Source organism: Eleginops maclovinus, chromosome 1 (assembly GCF_036324505.1).
Source record: "Eleginops maclovinus isolate JMC-PN-2008 ecotype Puerto Natales chromosome 1, JC_Emac_rtc_rv5, whole genome shotgun sequence".
NCBI lineage: Eukaryota > Metazoa > Chordata > Actinopteri > Perciformes > Eleginopidae > Eleginops > Eleginops maclovinus.
In genome coordinates this window covers 20,747,056-20,770,057 of record NC_086349.1, presented here as the reverse complement: position 1 = coordinate 20,770,057, position 23,002 = coordinate 20,747,056, and the positions used below count along the sequence as shown (strand labels likewise).

Here is a 23,002-nt window from a genome sequence, read left to right as displayed (position 1 = left end):
TTTCCCCTCAAAGTGTTCAGAGGATTCTCTTCTGGAACATAAGGGTATATTGATTCTGACATGTTTATTTCCACAGCAAAGACATGTTGGGTTTCCAACATAACCAGCACATTTAGGTTTTGTTGTTCATGTGTCTGTTGGAAAACTCCCAGTAACTTTTATGGGAAGATTTTAAAAAGGAAACAGCTTTTATAGTTTGTGGGCTAGGGTGTCCTAATTTGTTTTTATTCAAATTTGTGCAACTCACACTAAGGGCACTGGGAATGTTGAAGTCACAAATTGCTTGTGTCTTGGTCGGTTTCCCAGTTTTGTTAAATGAGTTTGCACAGACTTAATTTATTTTTCATGTGTTCTTACAGTGTAGTGGTAGCTGGTGCTGTCTCAGGCACAAAGGTGTAGCTGTAATGCAGATGTGCCATCCTTTTATAGATTGTAAGGAGCTTTTTAAGAGGTAGCAGCTTTTGCGCAGTCGGTTAAATAATTTATGTGGTTTTACCAAACATAGCGCTGTTTTGTTAGTTTAAAACCCTAAATGCAAAGCAAGCTGCTCTGTCATCATTAACCATTTTAGTGGAGGTATTATATTATAAGATGCCGGTAACATAACATCAGAGTTACTTACAGATTCATATCTGGTGCCTCTTTTGCTCTCAACAGTTGCCTGAAGGAATAACACCATTAAACAAGTCTGCATGGTAATTTGACTTGAGGAGACAGATATATAATTTACTGGTTTTCTGCACCGTATATTTGTGTTTCAGTTTCATCATTAACCTTTCAGCTGATTTCAGCTGGTTATGATGTGACTCTTTGAATCCTGCTGAAAGTTTCAGAATTGAGGCTTTGTTTTAAAATAGTGTGTGTGAGCTCGAGAATGTGCTTTTGTGTGAGTGAACTTATGATCCAGATGGAAACATTAATAACAAGATGAAAAGAGGGATTCTTTGAGTTTCGGTCATAATGAATATTAATTATAAGGGAGACCAAGGCACCAAGAAACTTGACAATAGGACAGATATTCCTTTGTGATAAATGACTCCTCTATTGAAAAAATACTTCACACAGTCTGTTCTGTTCTTATCCTGGAAGATGGTGTGTAAAGAGGAAGCACCAGGGCTGCTCCTCAGGAGAATCTTTATTGTTCTCACATAATATAAATCAATGCAAGGCGCGGGGAGCTCGTGCATCACTAAATGGCTGTGTGGAAACTTGGCAAGAGAGGAGCCACAACTTTCCCTAGTGCTATATTCCTTACTGAACGTAGCAGAAATTTAAACAAACTCTTAATACTTTACAAATCATTACATGAATGTTCGTACTGTTCAAAAACAATTCAGCTGGTATCACTTAATGTGGTCAGCTCAGTGTTCATGCTCGGCTTTTGTGTCAGGTGACAAAAAGCAGATGTTTAACACTTAACTTTTGGGAAATTGGTCAAATCCACTGGCTATGCTGTTTTCAAACCTTTAAACTTGACTCAGATATCTAAAAGTCTAGTGCTATTAGGAAAGCTGGTTTGGGTCCTGGGATGGTAATGTACACCACTTCAAACCAGGCAAGAATATTAAACTACACCCAACCTTAAGCCATGGTTAAAACAAACTCAGGTATGTTTTTCCAATTGGTATACTGCATTTGGGGTTATGTAAAATCTCTCATTAGTGGTTCTGTCAAAGCAATCAAATGACAGGATTTAAAAAAGCTGAACTGATAACTCCATCTGCCGATTACGATGTTATGATCTATCTAACTTTGTCAGTTCATGAAGTTCATTATAAAGTGTGTAAAAGTGATCCTACGGTAAGCCTGAAATCCTTAATGCGTCAGGTTGTTTTTTGTCTCATCTCTATCTGTTAGTCATTATTCATAAAATGAAGTCTATTTGCAATATGCATAGTCATTTATTGTTTTATGATATCGTGAGCTCTTTGTGTTGCGTCAAAGTGCTTAAAACTTCTCTGAGTAATCAAAGTTGTTTTTCCCAAGTTGGCCCTGATGATGCAGGCCACAATAGTGGTTCAATAGCAAGTACGCTGTCAGTATATCTTCATGAGTTCTCTTGGTTTGTTTTTAAAAAGTTGTAATGAATAGCAACTGGAATAGGACTAAAATACAAAAAGATATATTTTTTTCCTCTTGGTCTGGTGTGAAAGCACCATTAATGAATGTGGTGAGGCCTTGACTTCTCTAGAGTCACTATTGTGTGTTTCTAGGGAAATGTCCTAACAATAGTTAGAAATATTGTGATTAAATACAAGTACAGATATATACATTTTGATATGTAGAATTCTAGGCAAAAAAGAGAGTCCCTTAACCTTTCATCAGGAATACTCATACATATACTGATTAATAAATGGTTGGTAAATGGACTGAATTGTTTAGTGCTTTGTCCAATCTTTACAACTCTTTAAAGGAAGTTCAGTATATTGCCCAAGGGTACATCAACCGGTTTTACTGCAGGGGCTGGGAACCCACAACCTTATGATTATGAATGAGGTTCTGTGACTTCTGGGATAACAGTTTAATTACAGCTCTAAATAATAATTGTGATCATGTTAGCATGTTGATGTTAGCATTAAGCACAGCCCAGCATCACAGAGCTGCTACCAGCTGCATGGTATCTTTGTCTTGTTAAACCTAACCTTGATTCAGACACTTACAATTCACATATTAGCAGGATAGTAATGGATCTGGCCTGGTAGCCTTGTGTTCTTCAAAAGCAATACCATCATTATCAGGCTTCTGTTGTGATGACTCACTACGTTTGCATAAAGGTGTTTAAACCTTTGAAATTACCTTCAATTTCAATTCAATTTTGTGTATTCGTTGCCATCACTGTCCTTCTGTCCACAGCAGACTTTATGTCCTCCAGGAATAGGCAGATATGGGCAATATCAGGGTTTAGGTTACAGGTCATTTCCCAGTGGGATCAGCCAGCTCCTGCAGAGGGCTTGTGATAAGAGTGATATTGGAAGCTATGTAAACCTGGTTAAGCTGCCCTTCCCCTGTGTGCAAGGGGGTAATCCTAAACACCTGGGCTAGTTAACTGGGATTTTGTGGGATTAGGGGCTCCATGAGGCAAACCTGATCTTGCTTCCGATTAAATCCATTTCAATTCTATCTTTTCACATTCTCTGTCTTACAATTCAAACTTTCCAGACGTTACACAATATTTCCACAAACCTTTTTTACAGAGCTATTTCATACCTGCCCATACCTGTAATTCTGGGATTTGAGATATAATTAAGCCTAAATGTGATTCATTATTCTAGGATTTGACATCCTGTTTGTTTAAAGTTCATACTGTACCAAACATTAAATGCTCAAATGTTTTTTATCCATGTACATGCTTCAGGTTTTGTTGGATTTCTAGCCTTGTTGGCAGTATGATTCTACAGATGGCAATCTCCATCTGTTGTTTGGTCAACCACTTTTGTCCAGACTTAAATATCCTAACAATGTATGCTTGGATTTTTCAAAACTTTTGGTACAAATATTCATTGTCCACAGAGGAGGAATCCTATTGCCTTTGGCGATCCCTTTACTTTTCCGTGCTTTCCCCACTGTAAGCATGAAATCAAAAAACTTTGGGAAAGAATTGCCTTGCGGTATGGTTCAAATGTCCATAGTGGCTTTTCTGAATGTTCCTCTAGTGTACCACTAGATCATTATTTCAATTTGTCCCAAATGTTTTGACTGAACACTTGCGTCTCTAGCGGAATGGACATCAACCTCATCTGTACTTTCTGTTGAGCATGCTAACACGCTACACGTAGATGGTTAAACTGTCATGCATGCTGGCCTTTTGCCTGTATACTTTTTATTTGTATTCCATTGAAGGCAGGTAATTAAAAACCATTGTGCTACAGCTGCAACAATTAGTGAACTAATCAATATGTTATTATGTATTATTTGGTTTTCATTTTATGTGTTATTAAGGCTCCTGTTGGATATTTGCTTTTCAACAGAGAAAAATGCCCAGTTGATCAGTTAAAGGTAACTTTTTTGGGTCCTTTTTTGCGTTTTTAGTGTTAGAGAGATAATTGGGGTGGGGTTAAGAGTGTTATGGCCTGCAAAAAAAAAAAAAACAAGGTTGGAATCCCATCCTCTTGGACATGGTTGTAATGTGGCTTTCTCTGTAACCACTCAGACAAAAAGTACCCTGGAATAAATGTTCTTGAAAATGGCATCATTTAATAAGGGTTACAGTTATCACCTTTATGTGTTTTTTGGATTTCGGTAAGTGTTGGGATGTAGCTCAACCAATTACATTTTAATGAATGTAAGAGTTTGACATTTTGAAAAAAAATCTGTGTCTTTGCACCCTCATGAAGAAAGCCTCTGCTCCTTCCACTAACCACCGCCTCCCTCTTTCCTCCTTTTCTAGATGTGGACGAGTGTGCAGAGGCGCTTGACAACTGCAGCATCGATGCAATCTGTCAGAACACCCTGAAGTCATACAAATGTATCTGCAAGTCAGGCTATAAAGGGGATGGAAAACACTGTGAAGGTAAAGTTTTAACGGATTAATGTGCTAATTTGCTGTGGTTGGAAGCACACACTTCTTCTCCCGTCGGTGAGAGCACAGGAAGGGTTTTTACAGTACATTAAAGTAAAAGGAACATTTCTCAAGTTGATTTGCCTCATCTATCTGAACGTAAGCCCTTGGGCCAGTGACAGGCTTGATAAGACCTTCTGTCTCACTCAACATAACTCACTAGCTTTAAGACTCTCCCGAAGAGGTTGGAGAGAGAGCGAGGGATAGCGGCAGACAGAGGAAGGGGAAAGCCAGGTGCAGAGTGCTCCTTTGTGACAAGATGAAATGAGGCAGTAAATTTCCTACACATGTTGGAGGAGAGAATTAAGATAGTGGCTGAAACGGCAGTCGGAGGCTCTGCCAAGCAGCCAGGGATATTTCCACAGCCAGAGGCAGGCCTTGTAGACTGTCAGACATAAGTCTGTTTTGTTAACCTTTCTCAATGTGCCCACAGCTTCCCGATCATTATATTCCAACATTTTTATTAATATTATTACAAAACCATATTTTACAATGTCGTTTTTTTCCACACTATTATTATTCTTTCATTAACTTGACAGGGTGTTTTTCATGGCCTCCTGCCTGTAGGTCATAAAAGTTGGCCTTATTGAATCTATTGTAAAATATGTGCAAGGTCAGGTTTCCATAGAACTGAAGGTTGGCTGACGTCTCTTCAAGGCACAATGCACTTGTACAATTTAAAAGTAGCGTTCATATAAATGAGGATTGATTTGAGAAGAATAGTTCTTATTAATTATTTGCGAAAGAGAGCAGCAGAAATCCCAAAAAGGAAAGCTAATGTTTCCATGCTGTATGCTTCTCTTTATAGTCCGTGGTTCAGTTTGGACTTTTAGCTTTAAAGGCTTTGTTCAGTATGACCTGTAGCAACAGGTGAGATGTTATGATTCCTATAAGGCTTTATCTTGATGTGTCTGCTGTTAAATGATGCAGTCACATTTTTTCAAGTCTCATAATCATCCGGTGACAATATGGACATTTCTTGCTTAAAAAAACAGATCCCATCCTAAAATTATTTTAGAAAGTTATAAAACAAAAAAAGAACCCTATTTTGCACAAAAATGCGTTTATCTGAAGCTAATACTCTTATATGTTTCAGTAGTTTAATTTAGGTAAACCTTGCCTTATCTTATCTCCCGAAGTATTTGCTTTTGTTGTGCAAAATTCCCTTTTTCAATTACCAGACAGTCTATCCGTGTACAGCTGCAGAGAGATGGTACCGAGAAAAAGGGGATTTATATCTGTTTTTAGGTCTCTGTTTAAATTACACTCGAGGTGAAGGTAATTTCACTGAAAATCTTTTCATTTTAGTACATTTTCTTTATAACAGTGACTTAATTTTACTGCTTTAGAAATACATTACAGGGTCATTTTTTTTCACCTTTAGCTTTATTGCGTTTGCCTTTATAATTTAGGTTGGTGAACTGCAAAAAAAATACAGAAATGGAAATTTGTCCATGATCTTACATTTATTTTTTCTGAATAAAGTCTGATATATTGTATTTCATTGTATATTACATTCTTGTCATTAAACCACACTTAAACTTAAACTTAAATGTAATTTTTTTTATAGGCCATCCCTTACATTTCAGCCTCAGAATAAAATAATTGTATGTATTTACATCCACTGATCTCGTAGATGTGAAGGGAGAAAAGTTTGGAGGACGTGACAAGCATGAGATAAAGACAAATTCAAAGCTATTGGAGAAAAAATGACTTTATTAACATGCGGTGAGTGTTTCAGGTTGAGAGAGGAGCAGAGAAAAGGGGTGGCTGATGGAGTGCTGGGATCGGGGAATGACAGATGTGTGGGAAGTAGAGAGGCAGGGAGCAGGAAAGTGTTTCTTTGTTTCAGTCCCATCCCTCTGCTGTCAAGTCGAATTAAGCCCAGAATCTCCGAGAGGAGCTGAGCAACCGGGATCATCGGCCCTGAATGGGTCCTGAAGTGCTGAGTGGAAGTACGCAGAGTTCTCAATCCACCTTGTTTGGGTCACCTCAGTACAGGGCCTTCAACCATCATCATAACCATAAGAGACAACTGCTCTCAGACTGTCACTCCAATCTGCAGCGTCTCTTTATCTTACGGTCCTCTGCTCTCTTCGTTATGTGTCGCGTTTCCTTTGGTTTAGCTACAAGGACTGAGGAAAGGAAATGGTCAATATTAGCCTTTTATTAATTATTGTCTCCCAGTCAGATTGTAAAAGTCAATAATGTGGTAAAGTCCTGTAGATTCCTTTCTGGTGATGTGCTTAGGCATACAATAATGACATTGTCCCTATAACTTGTTGTGTTTTGTATAGTATAAGTATAATTATCATTTCTATTATTCTAAATATTTGCTAATTGTGACAAATGACTTTATTTTCTGTCTCAGTAGAAAGCTTTGAGTACCCAATAATTCACCAAATACTGCTGCAGAGGCTTTAACATCCTGCCAACAACAAATTCCAATGAAAAAAGCAAAGTCTTAACATCAAACTGTTAGAAAATTAAGATATTTTTTAAAAATCAGTGAAGCTCTGGCATGTACTTAAGTTACATCAGTAACAGGTGAGCCAGCTAATTACCTCAGCAGTGGCCTCATCCCTGTTTGCCTCGTGAGAGCTCTTAATAAAGTAGAGATTGAACGAAACAGATCATTTTAATTGTCTGTATTATACCCAGCGGCCAATTGCTCTCACAGATTTTTAGAGGAGTTTTTTGTGACACTTCGAGAAACATGTCTATTTTTTAATCTTTCTTGGGGCATATGAATTTCCCTTGACAGTAAATGTGTTAATTATCAAGCTTTAATGATTCTGGCAAATGGATATTTTTTATACTAAGCCAACTGGCAACCACTACTTACAAACATTAGAGTGGTTTTGATGCTCTCTTCTGACTTTCTGCAGGGGAAGGAGTTAATCATATTTGTTCCCTTAATGGCTGACCAACATCTTCACTCTTAACTAGGCACCGGATGATAGGAATATTTTTCATTATTTCAATTCAGAATATTATCTCAGTAAATAACAAAATATGCTTGAACCCTACAAAAATGAATGGACCATCTTACATCTCTTTTAGTAAGAGTAGAGCGAAAACTACCAAACAATCTTAAAAATGGTAATCCTCTCTGCATTTATAAAGTATACTTTTTTCTTTAAATCCTATGTTTTTACACCATTCTCTGTTTTAACTTGTCTACAATGATGGCGAGACAGCTTTTTCAAGTGTGTTTGATTATTGCCTCCTTGCTCTCACATCATTGTGTATTTTCTCTCTGCAGATGTCGACGAGTGTGCAACTGAATACAACGGTGGCTGCGTCCATGAGTGCATAAACATCCCGGGAAATTACAGATGCACATGCTATGATGGCTTCCGCCTGGCACACGACGGGCACAATTGTCTAGGTGAGTGTGTGATAGTGTGTGTGCACTTAACACAGCGTGTGCATGCTTAAAGGATTCCGCAGCTGTCTTATTATGCAGGAAAAGGTTGTTATACAAGGGGCTTTTTATTACGTGAACACATACAGTACGTGTCAAACTCATTGTGACATACCGCGTGAGGTTACATAAATTCTTCTAACTGAATGTCTAATGTCACATCATGAATGGTAATATATGTTCCGGCTGAATAGAGCCCTTATTAGTCGCTGCATCCGATATGAGCTCTTTCCTTGATCCACATAGCTGGCTGTCTCTGAATATGTTTTCACAAAAGAGAAAAGGAGACTTATTTTTTTTATAAGTCTGATTAACAGTGGGGAATTTATGAAGAGCTTGACCCTGGGCTGAGAGCTCTGAGTGAGCCGTCAGCCGGCCGTACTTTCCCATGGTTTAATATTTCACCGGTGTGTCATTCATATTAACCTCAGAGAGAACCTATTACGCTTAAAAGGTTAGGAAATGTTGGGGAAAAAAACACAGATCTTCCTGCTGCTGGGAGTAGCTAAACATAGACATCATCCACCCAGCCCCCCTTCATTCTGTCTTACTCCTTCTCCCCCATTTACCCATCCTACATTCCTTTGTTTTGTTTTAAATCCCCCAAGCCAGACCCTGCTGCTCCACAGAAATCATCTCCCTTTTGCTAACAACCTCAGCATGATGCATTTCACCCGATGTTGAAAGTCTGCTAACCCCTATAGTTGCTGTGAGGTTATTATAGAGAAAAGTAACCTACAATGTGCTAAAGAGGATTTCACATTCAGGTGAAGTGATGACAGTGGAACTTATCAGCACTTAGCAGTAATTCACTGTGAAGGCGCTTTTACATGCGGGCAGACGAAGCCACACAACAATTTATTTGATATCGACTTCATGCAATGCTGGGATTAAGATCTTTCGATCGATATATTAAACCTGCTCTGACTTGTCGATGCACTCACTTCTCAGATTCTTTCTCTCTTACTGTATTTGTCCCTTCCTCATGCTCTGCCTCTTCCTCGCTTATGCACTTGTATCTACTTTGTGTAGCGGGGCTATTTTCCAAGCCATTTAGCAACAGCGTTCAGTTGTGTGCGGATCATTTGCTGTGCCATGGATGAGTTCCTGTCTTGCGTGCAGGTGTGTAATTGCAATATATGGTTGTGTGGCTTCTGCTGTTGCATCAAACAGAGTTGCAACCATCGACCCCTTTGATTTAATTTGTCATACTGAAACACACACGATCAAATACAGACTGTGTTTTTACTTCTCCTTTTTCACCCGCAATTGTCCTGTTTGTGAGAGGTCAGAGAATTTCTTGGTTATCTGAAAATTCTCCAATTCTTATTAAGAGTCCATGTTTTTTTTTATCTAAGCATTGCAAACAAAGGAGGGTAGCTTATATGTAGCTGTCAAGTACAAATCCAACCCTTGCCTTGAGACCTGAAAGGCCTTTAAAGACTTATTTTTTCAAGAATTTAACTCATTCTAATGCCTCCGCTCTGCTCTGCTTAGGAAATAATCCTCAGCACAAACACAAGAGAGGATAGGAAGAGGTATAGCCACGGTTTAATGTTAAGGCCCCAGTTTCCTATTCCAGGTTTAAGCTCCTTTTGGCCCTTGAGAAAAGATTAGTCCCCTTGGCCCTGGAGTGGCGAGCCTAAGCAGCTGGTTCCCAGACGAGGTCAGACCCTCAGAGCCCTTATAGACCAGATGTGCCAGGGACTGCAGAGGAGGAGACTTTCACCTGATTCTCAAAAGTTCACAGAGGGGTTTAGATGCTGAGATCTTTAAACTGCTTCTCTTTGGATTTACACCGTGTTGTTTCTCCTCAAAGCTTCAGTGATTATGCTTTATTAAATCTGTTTCCTTGCTTTCAGTGCCGTATAAACTCTCAGTGGTGTCCGTAACTCTCAGCTCTCAGCCCTCTAAGGCTTTTCTTTAGCCAGCAGGCTTTGTGAGTTTGTGTGTGTGTCAGTGTGTGTGTGTGTGTGTGTGTGTGTGTGTGTGTGTGTGTGTGTGTGTGTGTGTGTGTGTGACTGTCAGCTCAGGGACATGAGTTAGGCCAATGCATGCTCATCCCTGTCAATGTCTTCTTTTGTTGGCTCGCTCGCACGTGCCACACGGCCCCTTGTAATTGAATGTGTTGGCAGCATAATGACATTGGGCGGTGGCAGAAGGCGGCGGAGCGTGAAACAGAATGCTGCCTGGTGCGTTCGCCGGGGACGCTCCGGTTTCTGAGGTCTCTCTCCTCTGACTGCCCTAAACCCCACAAAGATGTCAGGGAGTCAGCAAGGTGGAAGCAATGCAATATCGCAGTGCTCCTGTCTGTGCGGAGTGAGATGTCACTCACTGTATAATTTACCGCACAGGGAGCTATTGTACCCTCTCAAAGCTCCCACTGAACAGAGGAGGTGAAGCATATAAGAGCTTGATTACATCTTTTATAAATGTCATGACTATTATCTCGCAGAGGTAAGGGAAGGATGGTATTTAATCACCTCACCTCTTTCATGGCGAGGCTGAAAAGGACTTTTAGAGTCTTAGGAAAAACAGAGGAATCAATGTCAATTTAATTCAAAACACACATCCTCTTTAGAATGAAAACCAGATGCAGGAAGGCGATTAGTTCCCCACTGTAGCACCACCGTCCCCACATTTATGACCTACGTGTTTTGGTTGAGGTCCTGCAGAAACCCAAATCCCCTCTTATCATTGGTAGTTCGTTAAACTCTCTCAAGTAGCGTAATATCACGAGCATCTGCATCTGAAATACTTCCTGTCTATGCAACACAAATCACAAAATTTGACTCTATGCGGAACTAAAACACACAGATGAAGATACTTCTTATGCTGCCGTAAAGTGGAAATGCCACAATTGCATGCAGAGTGTGACTCAGTGGGGAAAATAAAAGCAGTCATGAAATAGACTTTACAGATGTTCAACAGAGTGCTACCATACTGCAGTGGATACGCTTTTGTCATTGCATATTTACCGGAATAAATCATGCACTGCTCAGTTAGTCATACATGTGTCCCCTGTTTCAAGAGAACATATTTTGGGGTCTTAGACTTCACACACAGCTTACCAGGCCATGTTTTTTTTATTTCTATTGACCAACACTGATTTGATTTGTATTGATTTAGAGCGCTCAATTCCCCGTCCAATCTATAGGGAAATGAATGCCCTTTTACTTTAACCTTCCCCAAAGACGTAACATGATCTATAACAAAAAAGCAATGCCATTACAGCTTTGAAATGGGCTTTTAAAGAACAGCTTTGAAGTAGCAACTCAGAAAAGGTCACGTCGGTTAACACTGTTTGGTGCTAATGGCTTTAAATGAATAGTGATTTTTTTTTTGGGTGGGAAATGTTCCATAGACTATTTTCGATAGAATATGTCATCTCAAAGTCTCTGCGTCATAACCTGGCAGGTCCTGTATCTCTGCTGTTGTAATCCTTTGGGATCATGTTGCAAGGATGGCTAATTCAACAGGAGGTTTCACAATGATGTATTATTGACCTGGTACTGATGGGAAAAGGTAGTCATGAAAGAGCGTCTGATTAGGCACTGATTCGCTCCACAGCTTTTGCTGCCCTCTTAAATGCATTCCTTCTGACCGTGTTGGCCACTCTTCTGAGGCGGTGATGATAACATCCTCACCCTTCACTCGTGCAGAAAAATATTTGATACCAGTGTGGGAGATGTGCTCTCAAACACCACCTTTAACTCCTGAATCTGTCGGATAGAGTCAAGAGGGAATTGATGATCTTGTTAACCCTGCTCCCATCATCCCCAGAGGAGTTCAGCATAGCACTCAAACTGCTGGGGCTCAGCACTAACTCTCCTCACTTTCTAGCTGCAGATTCAAATACCCCACTGTCTCCCCGTTAGCAGTCACTTTACTTTTGTTGTGACATGCCTGGATTGGGTTTGGACAAGAGAGTGTCTCCACAGTTCAGAGGAGAGGAGCTGGAGTGATGAGTTAAAGGGCGGATTTAGGATTGGTGCATTAGCTGGCTCCTAGAGTAAATCAACACTCTCTCTCACTCTTTTCTCAAGATTGTTCATTCCCATCCACCATGAAATGAACAATTCCAGCTGAGCCCACTGGCAGGGCTTAGAGGGAAACTCAAGCCTGAGATTGGGTTTAGGGATGAAGCAGACTGGGAACCGTCAGACGTCAGCGCAGGGCCTCTCGTCTCCTTGGCATAAGGCTGTCCAACCAAATACTTATCCTTGGGTTTTGTTTTTAAAATACTTCCAGACTTGTTTCGGGGGAAAAGAGAAATGACATTTAGCATGATCTTAGCTCATAGTTTTTCTCTACGAAAGAACTCAGCGAGAGACTGTAGAAATCAAAGCTTGTGCTTATTTACCAAAATGGTAACCTGGGAGATGGGCCTGAAGTCGTAAAAGTCTGAGTTTAATGAAAAGTAAATAGTTTTGTTCATGTAATGGCATAAAAAATCACCCATACCTGCTGATGTTAAAAATGAAACGCTGCAGTAAACAGTGATTGTACTCGTGTTTACTAAGCACATGTGAACCAGTTAGCGGTATTAGACACAGGCACAAAGGAAGTCCTGGAACTAATAAATTGTTCAAAGCTAAACACTGTGTCCTAATGCATCAAGTTTTACTTTGAAATAGTCAGCCACACATCCTTGATTGAAGAGGGTATGTGTTCTGCAGATGAAAGATCAGGGCTTCCTGCAACATTTTATTTTATTCAACCTCAGCTGACAGACCGAGGCTGAATGTTTGTTAGTTCAAAGTCAATTTCTGCGTCTGCCTGTGCACTCAATCGCCTCTCAGGCCGGGCTAAAACTTGGCGTGTTGACTATTTTTCATTCAAGTGGGTGAAGAAATATGCCTTGCCATTTAGCTCCAGCAGTAACGCAGAATAAGAGGAAATCCTGTAATCCTCTCTGAAATAAGAAAGGAGCTTGTTTTAATTGAAGCTGGCTGTGTTTGTGCCACTCGTTCCTCACTGACGCTCAGTCAAGCCAGGCGGGTGTCTATTAATCTACGAGATGCATGGCCGTCTCCTGCAGTCCACCAGCTGTGTTGCTGCCTGTCGCAACACATGGCTCCGATTTGCTGCCTTATTAAAGAGTGTGTGCCTCCTTAACTCCTGTAAATGAAATGCCCAAACAGGCCAGAGTCCGTCCACTCACCTCCTTGTCTCTGGCCTGTCTAGACCACAGAGACGGTTCTGTCTGATCCACACAGAAGCCAGGCAGTGGGATAGATGCATGCTTTTATGACAGACAGCAGTAGTTTTTCACTTTCCCCCAGGCAAAAAAAGAAACTCTGGGTCAGCAATAAATGCCCCCTGCAAGTTGAAAAAAAAGGGAGTAAAAGAGTTGAATGTTTCTTCAAAATAAGGGTTCAGGAGTTTCTGTAAGGCAACCACGGTGTTTACACGGCTTTAAAGCTGCGCGCAAGGCCAAATGTTATATATACAGTCAAGGCTATCTGAGAAACCAGCGGACATGGCCTCCGCAAACACAACCAATCTCTTAATCTCTCTCCGTTTGAACCTTCCTTTTCCCTGCGACTCTCCGAGTAAAGCAGGGATAGAGAAGAGACAAGTCTCATTTTTCAGAAGTGAGGCAGCCCTTTTAACTTGATTACAATTTTTTTTCCAGTCTCCCTAGAGAATTAAAAAAAATGTTTTAAGTCCAAATAACATGAGCACTTCTCTTGGCCATGCCAGAACCCCTTTCCGCTTGGAAATATTTGCTTTGGACGCCAGCCTTGCCCAGCACACAACACAGGCAATTATGTATGGGAGCTATTTAAACAGGAGAGATATACTGACAGGCGACGCCTCATTTGGAGGGATGAAGGAATCAGGAAATGAAAACTTCATTGATGCGCTGAGGGTTTGGAAAGAGAATTCCCCTTAGGCCCTCTGAGGCTGGTTGCATTTCTCGTGGGCATTTTTCCTGCATGGGCCGAGGACTTTTGAATTTTGCGTTGCCTTTGCATGTTTGAATTCTTTGAGTTTGCGTGTGTGAAAGAGAGAGAAAGGGACTTTATGTGTGTGTGACGATGGTTTTCCCGTATAAGTTGTGGAGTTAGGGTTTCTGCTGCCTGCTAACAGTTTATCTGCAAAGGTGCAGCTGTAGGTTATTGGCAGCTTTCATCAGCTCAAAGGTGTTCTCTCTGCTGCAGCCACTTTCATGATTTGGAGATGAGACCCGGCGGCCAACACCAAGGTAGCCACACAGCTGAATGAAAGCCTGCCCGGCTATTTTTTCCTAAACTTTCCTCCCTTTACTTTGGATGAAAGTGTAAATGTTAACTTTACGGAGAATGCTCGGCTTCACCTGGCTCCAGAGTGACACTTTCCCTACAACCTCTCTTAACATGACATGTCGTTTTTAGAGGAACGAGAGGGTATTGCTGATGAAATGTGAGATCATACAAATTTGGCAAGCTGATGAAATTCATGAGTGTTACCTGCCACTGACCTACTTATCAACCCCAGAGGTTTCTGCAGTGCCAGGTGCCTTTTTATGAGCACACTCTCCGTGTTTCTGCATTTGTGGTATCCACATACATTTTTATGTGGAAAAAGAAGAGAGAAGACATAGTGAAGTTGAATTTCTAACTCTGCCTGGCTGAGAATTCCCCAGAAAGGAAACTTAATCTAGAGGCCTTCTCAGACTGGACAAATAGACAGTAAATTAGTTTCGCATGACACTTTATTAAAAAAAAGCCTTGTGTATACAGCAGATTATTGATGTATTGAGCAGAGGGATGGATAAGGTTCCAGTGCTGTCAGTAGTAAAGGACAGAGCCCAGGTCTCCGGGGGGAAGAGTCACCTCCAGAGTTACACTGCAGTCACGCACAGGGACGGCCCGGACGCAGAGCTCTGCAGCATGCCAGACAAATAAAAGCAGCAGAAAACATTCATTGTGCAAATCTTTCATGTTGAAAATAAACAAATATATCAAAAGATTTATAGATGTTCCACTGGTGCTCATTTGTCGAATCACACAAAGACTTGGTGGAAAAAATATTTTTGTTCCAGCTGGAAGTGCACAATTCATTACGAGTGGAAATGAAGTCAGCAACTCTCGTTTGTGGTCAGCTTCCCTTTCGTGCCCCGTGGCAGGACGAGGCCTCAGGCAACACCTTTGTAAATGCTCCGTCTTTGTATGCACTTGAGGTGGATTCCCATGGTTGCTTGTTACCCCCCTGCTCCCATCCCCTCATGTCTCTCTCCTCCTTCGATCTCTACATTTCCTCTCACCCCCCTCCCTCCCCCTTCCTCCCTCTCCCTGCATTCCTCCCGTCATGGGGCTGACAGACACTCGTCATCAGCAGGTACTCCGGCCCAGGTGGATCAGGTTTCCCACTTGCCAGGAGATTGTGCTGTGTGTGCATTTTTATAGCTTAGTACTGCACAGTTGGAGGTTTTCAGTGCAACTCTGTGTGCTGCCATGTCGAATAACCATTAATGCAGACAGGGCCTCCTCAAACACCTTAAGACAAGCTCCTCTTTGGCTTTTCATGATATCTAAACAGCTTTTTGTGCCTTGTGTTAGCCTGTTTAGGACATTTGCACTCAAAGCACAACCTCTGTGGTTGTTCACCCATTTAGTTATTGCAGTCAGTCATTTCAACCATTTTATAAGGATTTAAAAATGGAAAAAAACAAGTACAAAAAAGTAGTTAAAAAAGGTGCTTCATCATCATGCACCACTTATAATAGTTCAATAAAATAAAATATAACAGTCAAATACTCACTCAAAGACCATTTTTTGTAATCATTCAAGTACTTTTACTCTTTATACTTAGTATGTTTTATTGATAACACTCACGTCCTCTTAAGTAACTTCAGTGCAGGACTTTAACTTGTACCTGAGTTATTATTATTATTAGTTATTATGCTTGTTTGTGTTCCTACCATCTCTGTTTGTTAATGAGCTACTGCTTCTTGTCCATTAAACGGGACATATCTTTATTCCATACAACCTCCAGACAAACGGTTTTCTGTGTAGTGTTTGTTCTGTTTCAAAGTTATCTTATTAATTGTGTTTTGTGTGTCTGTTTCGTGGCAGATGTGGATGAGTGCTCAGAAGGGAACGGCGGATGCCAGCAGATTTGTGTCAACATGATGGGCAGCTACGAGTGCCGCTGCAGAGAAGGATTCCTCCTGAGTGACAACCAGCATACCTGCATCCAAAGACCTAAAGGTAAGTGATGCACACACACACACACACACACACACACAGAAACGCAAAAACACACATTGATGCTTTATGGATAATGGCAGCATATGTTGCTGCTTTGGCTTGAAGTTGGATATTACTGTATGTTGATGAGCTGTGCAGATTTGAACTGAGAATGGGATCGGCCCTAACAGGCCTAAATGAAAAGTGAGCAAAGCTAGGTGTCTCCGTCTGCGAGGGATAAATCTCTTTTTGTTTTGCTCCCACCCTTTCAAATTGAACCAATCTAGAGCTTGGCAGCATTTTAAGGTATTGGTGGTATGAGAATGGCCTTCGGGGGACTGTGAGCAGAGAAAACAATTAAAGGTGTAGCCAGGGGCCGACACACCTCTTGTTTATAGAGCATTCCTGTGGGATGGAGACGTGACGGGAGCAGAGCCAACCTGCTCTGAGGCAACAGGAGCACTGCAGACATACAAACATTTATCACGTCATAGCTGTATTAAAAAGTGAAGCAAGCTGTCAGGAAAACATCTCTTTTAGGCATGTTCTCTTGTAGCAGACAATGTAGAAGTTTACAAGACTATGAAACAACAGCACAGTGGTTTTAGATGGTAAAAGATCCACTCGTTTGTTTCAATCTTGTTATTGTCATGTATAACATCTGTTACTCAGCTTTGCTCTAATTTTTTTGCTGAAGGATGTATTCTTGAGAAGTAGCGCTCTATATTCGCAGTATGTGTCACCAACATTTTCACAGCCTTTTCCCTCCTAGGTCCAAATCGATTTTTGATTTCAGAAATATTTTCTTGATGAATCTCATCATTATGAAGTACACACTTAAGGTTCTATTAAACAAAAATGGTATTATAGCTTACTTTTTCCATTTTTGAAAGGGAATAAAACCATGTCTTGACCTGATTGTGGAAACAGTAGTGTAGCAATCAGGCCTCTGGGCGGGTGTTTCCTATGGTAACAGTTGACTGACAGCGAGAGCTTGCTTTGCTAGGAGACGCGCTGTTAATTTCCGTGGCGCTCTGTTGTTAGCTTTTCAAAATTCTAGAAATTGTCAAAGCATTTTTTACATCCCACATAGCATTAGCTACCTCTTAGCTAACTTTTGTTGATTTAAGCCATCTCTCCCTTTTTAGAACATATTAAACACAGCTAACTAGCTACAGTAACTGGTGGCTAACTAACTATATTAGCTAGTATAAACAGCCAATGTTAGCACTGCATTCGCGCTAAAGGTTACTCTTCGTCTACATTGTGCTGAGTCATCCGAAGCTTGTGCACACAGTTTGACAGACATTAAAGGATGGGAGACTAGATGGTGTTAGCTGTCTCTATTTGTGGTTATAGCTAAATATGAGACTGTCGAAACTCGCAGCAGTAGGGAAAATCAAATACATTTTATTTCATAAAGCCCAATATCACTAATCACCAAAAATGTTCTCCCCCTGGAAAACACTAATATAGGTAACGCTATCACTGAAGAACAAGACTTAACATTCATTTTATCTTTTTGGATATCGCTGAATTGGCCAAGTAAGGCAAAAAGGACCAAGTAGGCTTACCACAGATTTCTTAGCTAATATGAAATGTACTCTCAGTTGGACTTTGAGAGCACACACATTTTGCTGCTGGTTATTTAGTTCATCTGGATTTCAACTCCAAAGCATAAATATCCCGGATTTTGTTCCCTGCACTGTTCTTTGTTGTGCTGTTGCTCTGCTTGTTGTTTGTCACACTGTAGCAGAGCATGAACTGCCTTTGTTCTTTGCTTGGTAGATTTCTCCATAGATCAGAAAGCAAGATTTAGCAACATCATAGAAAATGAACAGCTGCTATCACTAGCACAAAATACATTTATTCAAGAAGTAATTATCCAGCTGTCTACAGATTCCTTGGCTTTGCTGGTTCAAGCCTGGACAGTTTTTTTGTAGATCCTTTAGATCCTGGGTTTTGCAGCTCTTGTCACTCAGAAAGCCCAACAGCATTTACAACTGTTAAGATAACGATTCTGAACCCAAGAGCAGACAAGAGACGGTGTTGAATTGATGCAAGGGGGTTTATTGAGTGAGGTGGAGGAGCAGGTAGAGGACGCGGAAACCGGGGGGAGGGTGAGGCAGGCGAGCTGGAGTGCGTGATCCGGATAACTGCAGGCAGAGGGAAACAGAGTTAGGTTGTGGTCAAAGGCAACAAGAGACGAGAGTTCGGTAGCGAGGTAACAAGGTAACAAGGTAACAAGGTAACAAGGTAACAAGGTAAACTGGAGCCGGGTACGTATCATTACCACTGTAGAGCGAAGTACGATCTGGCACCGACAGCAGGGAATCCAAGGGTTTATGAAGGGGAGTTGATTGGAGATGACGACCAGGTGAGCATGATTGCAGATGACGGCCAGGTGTGAAGTGAGACCGACAGGGGGAGTGGCAAACCCAGGAGGAGGAAAAACACAGCAGACTGCTGTGACCACAACAGTACCCTCCCCTCAATGGACGCCTCCAGGCGGCCTAGGCCTCTCTGGGTGAGCCCGATGAAAATCCCGGATGAGGGAGGGGTCGAGGATGAGGCCCCGCGAAACCCAGCTCCTTTCCTCTGGCCCATAACCCTCCCAATCCACGAGGTACTGATACCCCCTGCCCCGACGACGAATGTCCAGCAACTGCCGGACGGTGTAATCTGGGTGGTTGTCAGTCAAACGGGGAGGTGGGGGGGGAACGTCCGGGGGGGAGAGGGGACTGGTGGAGACTGGCTTTAAACGAGAGACATGGAAGGTGGGGTGGACGTGCATGGCTGGAGGCAGCTTGAGTGTGACCGCTGAGGGATTGATGACGGAAATAATAGGGAAAGGGCCAACAAAACGAGGGGTTAACTTCTTGGAGCCAGTTCGTAAGGGGAGATCCCTAGAGGACAACCACACCTGTTGACCCACCCGATAGGCAGGAGCGGGAGCCCGGTGGCGATCAGCAATGCGCCGGTTCTGCTCTGCGGAGCGCAGCAGAGCGGTGCGTGCGTCCCTCCACGTCCTGCGACAACGGCGGAGATGGTGCTGGACCGAGGGGACGGAGATGTAATCCTCCTGAGCAGGAAACAAGGGTGGCTGGTATCCCAGGGAGCATTCGAACGGGGACATGCCGGTGGCAGCACAGGACATGGAATTGTGGGCATACTCGATCCAAGAGAGATGGTCACTCCAAGCCGAGGGGTTGCGCGCAGCCACACAACGCAGCGCGGTTCCGAGGTCCTGATTGGCTCTCTCAGCCTGCCCATTAGTCTGCGGCTGGTACCCTGATGACAGGCTGACAGAGGCCCCCAGCGCTCGGCAGAAGGCCTTCCACACTTGGGAAACGAACTGGGGACCACGGTCGGAGACGAGGTCAGCGGGAATCCCGTGGAGGCGAACGACATGCTGCACAAGCAGCTGGGCAGTCTCTGTGGCAGTGGGGAGCTTAGGAAGCGCAATGAAGTGAACCGCCTTCGAAAATCTGTCCACAACGGTGAGTATTACAGTGTGGCCCTTAGAGGGGGGAAGACCAGTCACAAAATCCAGGCCAATGTGGGACCAGGGCCGACCAGGAACAGGGAGAGGGCGTAACAGACCAGCAGGAGGTTGATGGGAGGACTTGGCCCGAGCACACACCGTGCAGGCAAGCACGAATGCCCGGGTGTCAGCGTCCATCGCTGGCCACCAAAAGTGCCTCTTCAGGAGGGACAGGGTGCGGCCCACGCCAGGGTGACAGGCAAAGCGCGATGTGTGGCCCCACACCAGAACTTGAGAGCGAACCGAACTGGGGACAAAGAAACGGTTAGGAGGGCCGTTGCCCGGATCTGGTTCGGTGACTTGGGCCTTCCGGATGAGGGACTCTATCTCCCAGGTGACAGCAGCAACCTTGAGGCAGGAAGGAGAGAGGATAGTGTCAGGGGAGGCCGGTGTGTTCATAGTGTTAAACTGACGGGAGAGGGCGTCAGGTTTGACGTTACGGGATCCGGGACGGTAGGTGAGGGAGAAATTAAACCGCCCAAAAAACAGGGACCACCGGGCTTGGCGGGAATTCAAGCGCTTAGCTGTCTGGATGTATGACAAATTCTTGTGGTCGGTCCAAACCACGAACGGCTGTTCTGCCCCCTCAAGCCAGTGCCGCCATTCCTCCAATGCCAGTTTCACAGCCAGCAGCTCGCGGTTACCAACATCATAGTTACGTTCAGCAGGTACCAGCCGGCGAGAGAAAAAGGCGCAGGGGTGAATCTTCTCATCAGAAGCTGAGCGCTGGGACAGGACCGCCCCCACCCCCGTGTCAGACGCATCGACCTCCACGATGAACTGCCTGGAGGGGTCAGGTTGGATAAGAATGGGGGCAGACGAGAAAAGTCTTTTAAGACCAGAGAAGGCAGTCTCCGCCTCAGGCGTCCAGGCAAATGGGCGGGCAGGAGAGGTGAGACGGGTGAGAGGTGCTGCAACCCTACTGTAATCACGGATGAACCTCCGGTAGAAATTGGCAAATCCCAGGAACTGCTGCAGTTTCTTGCGGGAATCGGGAATGGGCCAGTCTGTCACTGCACTGACCTTCTCGGGACAGGTCCTCACTTGCCCGCTCTCAATGATGAACCCAAGGAAGGATACAGAGGTGACACTGAACTCACACTTCTCGGCCTTCACATATAATTTGTTCTCCAACAGCCGCTGAAGAACTTGCCTGACATGCTGGAAGTGTTCCTCCTGGTTGCGAGAGAAAATAAGGATGTCGTCTAAATAGACAAAAACTGAGCGGTTGAGAAAATCCCGGAGGACATCGTTTACCAGGTTCTGGAACACGGCAGGGGCGTTAGTGAGGCCGAAAGGCATGACCAGGTACTCAAAGTGGCCGAGGGGGGTGTTAAAAGCAGTCTTCCACTCATCGCCCTCCCGGATACGCACCAGGTGGTAGGCATTGCGTAGATCCAACTTGGAGAAGACTGTAGCACCCTGCAGCGGCTCAAATGCGGAACTGATGAGGGGCAAGGCATACTTGTTTTTGACTGTAATGTTATTGAGTCCCCTGAAATCAATACATGGACGAAGAGACTTGTCCTTCTTGGCAACAAAAAAAAATCCTGCACCAACAGGAGAAGAGGAGGGTCTCATGAGGCCAGCCGAAAGAGAATCCTTAATATACTTCTCCATGGCCTCCCTCTCAGGACGGGACAAGTTATACAGGCGACTACTGGGCAAAGGGGCGCCGGGGAGGAGATCAATGGCACAGTCATAGGGGCGATGGGGAGGCAGGGTGAGTGCACGACACTTACTAAACACCTCTCCCAGGTCATGATAGATGGGGGGGACCAAGGAGAGGTCGGGGGTTTCCTGGGGCAAGGGGACACCTCCCTCTGTTGGAAACAGGGCAGACTGTAAGCAGGTGGAGTGACAAAAAGTGCTCCAACTCACCACCTTGCCAGAAGACCAGTCAAATTGGGGATTGTGCCGCTTGAGCCAGGGGTGGCCCAGAACCAGGGGAATAAGGGGAGACCGGATGACGTGAAACTGAAGCATCTCGTGGTGATTACCAGAAACAATTAACTCCAGGGGCTTAGTACAGTGAGTAACACGGGCCAGGTGGCGGCCATCTAAGGCATTAGCGTTTAATGGAGAGGGTAATTGTTCCAACTGAATGCCAACCTGAGACGCGAAGCCGGCGTCGATGAAGTTCTCATCCGCTCCCGAATCCACAAGGGCCGATACCGGAAAGGGATGACCGAGGGACAGCAGAGTGGCATCCAGCGGTGAGCGTGCATAGTGAGGAACGGGGACGGAGGGGGCGTGGCTCAGCAGGGCCCCGAGTCTCACTGCCGAGCCCTGTCTTTTGGTCGTGACGGACAGGTGGAGATGAGATGCCCGGGCAGCGCACAGTACAGACACACTCCGGTCTTGATCCGATGAAGCCGCTCCGCTTGGGTAAGACGAGTGCGCCCCAGCTGCATGGGCTCCTCTTCAGTGACTGCATGTGTCACGGGGGCAGAGAGAGCAGCTCTCGGGAAGTGAGGAGAATAGGAAGCAGCGAGTGCCGGGGGTACGGAACTGCCTGTCCTCTCCCTACGCCGCTCGCGTAGACGATTATCCAGCCGGATGGAAAGGGAGATCAGTTCATCGAGAGTGTTAGACTCCTCCCTAGTAGCCAGCTCATCCTTAATTGACTCGCTGAGAGCGGAAAGAAAAAGCCCACATAGTGACCTGTCGTTCCAGCCCGACCTGGCTGCATGGGTCCGGAACTCGACGGAGAACTCAGCTACACTGCGGGAGCTCTGACGAAGGGAAATAAGCCGCTTGGCGGCGTCCCCTCCCTCTACTGGATGATCAAAAACCTTCCTCATTTCGGCTACAAAAAGCTCAAAATTATCGTTGACTGGGGAATCACTGTCCCATAATGCTGAAGCCCACTCTAATGCGTTACCCTTAAGTGACCCCATAATGTAGGCGATCTTAGCCTTTTCAGTGGGATAGGTGAGGGGCTGCTGACTGAAAACTAGTGAACACTGGATCAAAAAGGCTCTGCACATACCCATGTCCCCAGCGTAGCGCTCAGGCGCAGGAATGAGAGGCTCACGAGCTCGTGGCAGGTGTGTCGGGAGAGTGGGGGCCGGCGGAGGTGAAGCTGACGGTGGAGGCGCTGTGGTAAGGGGGGCTAGTAAGTCCAATTGCGCACCCATCTGAGTGACTCGGGTAGCGAGATTCCTAAAGGCTTCCATAGCTTCCCGGAGGGCTTGGCTGTGCTCAGCAACCTGAGTGCCTTGGGCGGCGAGAGCTCCGCGGATGCTGTCCATGTCCGCTGGGTCCATCTTGGCCAGATCGTTCTGTTAAGATAA

The 23,002-nt window shown here is 44.0% G+C and overlaps 1 protein-coding gene across 4 annotated transcripts in view; it reads left to right on the top strand.

The window, feature by feature from the left end:
- Positions 1-23,002, top strand: part of scube3 (signal peptide, CUB domain, EGF-like 3) — a 72,239-nt gene that overhangs the window by 11,136 nt on the left and 38,101 nt on the right. For all 4 annotated transcript variants that reach the window (XM_063885785.1, XM_063885767.1, XM_063885776.1 and 1 more), the window contains exons 2-4: positions 4,388-4,510; positions 7,824-7,949; positions 16,049-16,183. In XM_063885785.1, the coding sequence (XP_063741855.1) occupies positions 4,388-4,510; positions 7,824-7,949; positions 16,049-16,183 (384 nt within the window). The remainder of the gene's footprint in view (positions 1-4,387; positions 4,511-7,823; positions 7,950-16,048; positions 16,184-23,002) is intronic.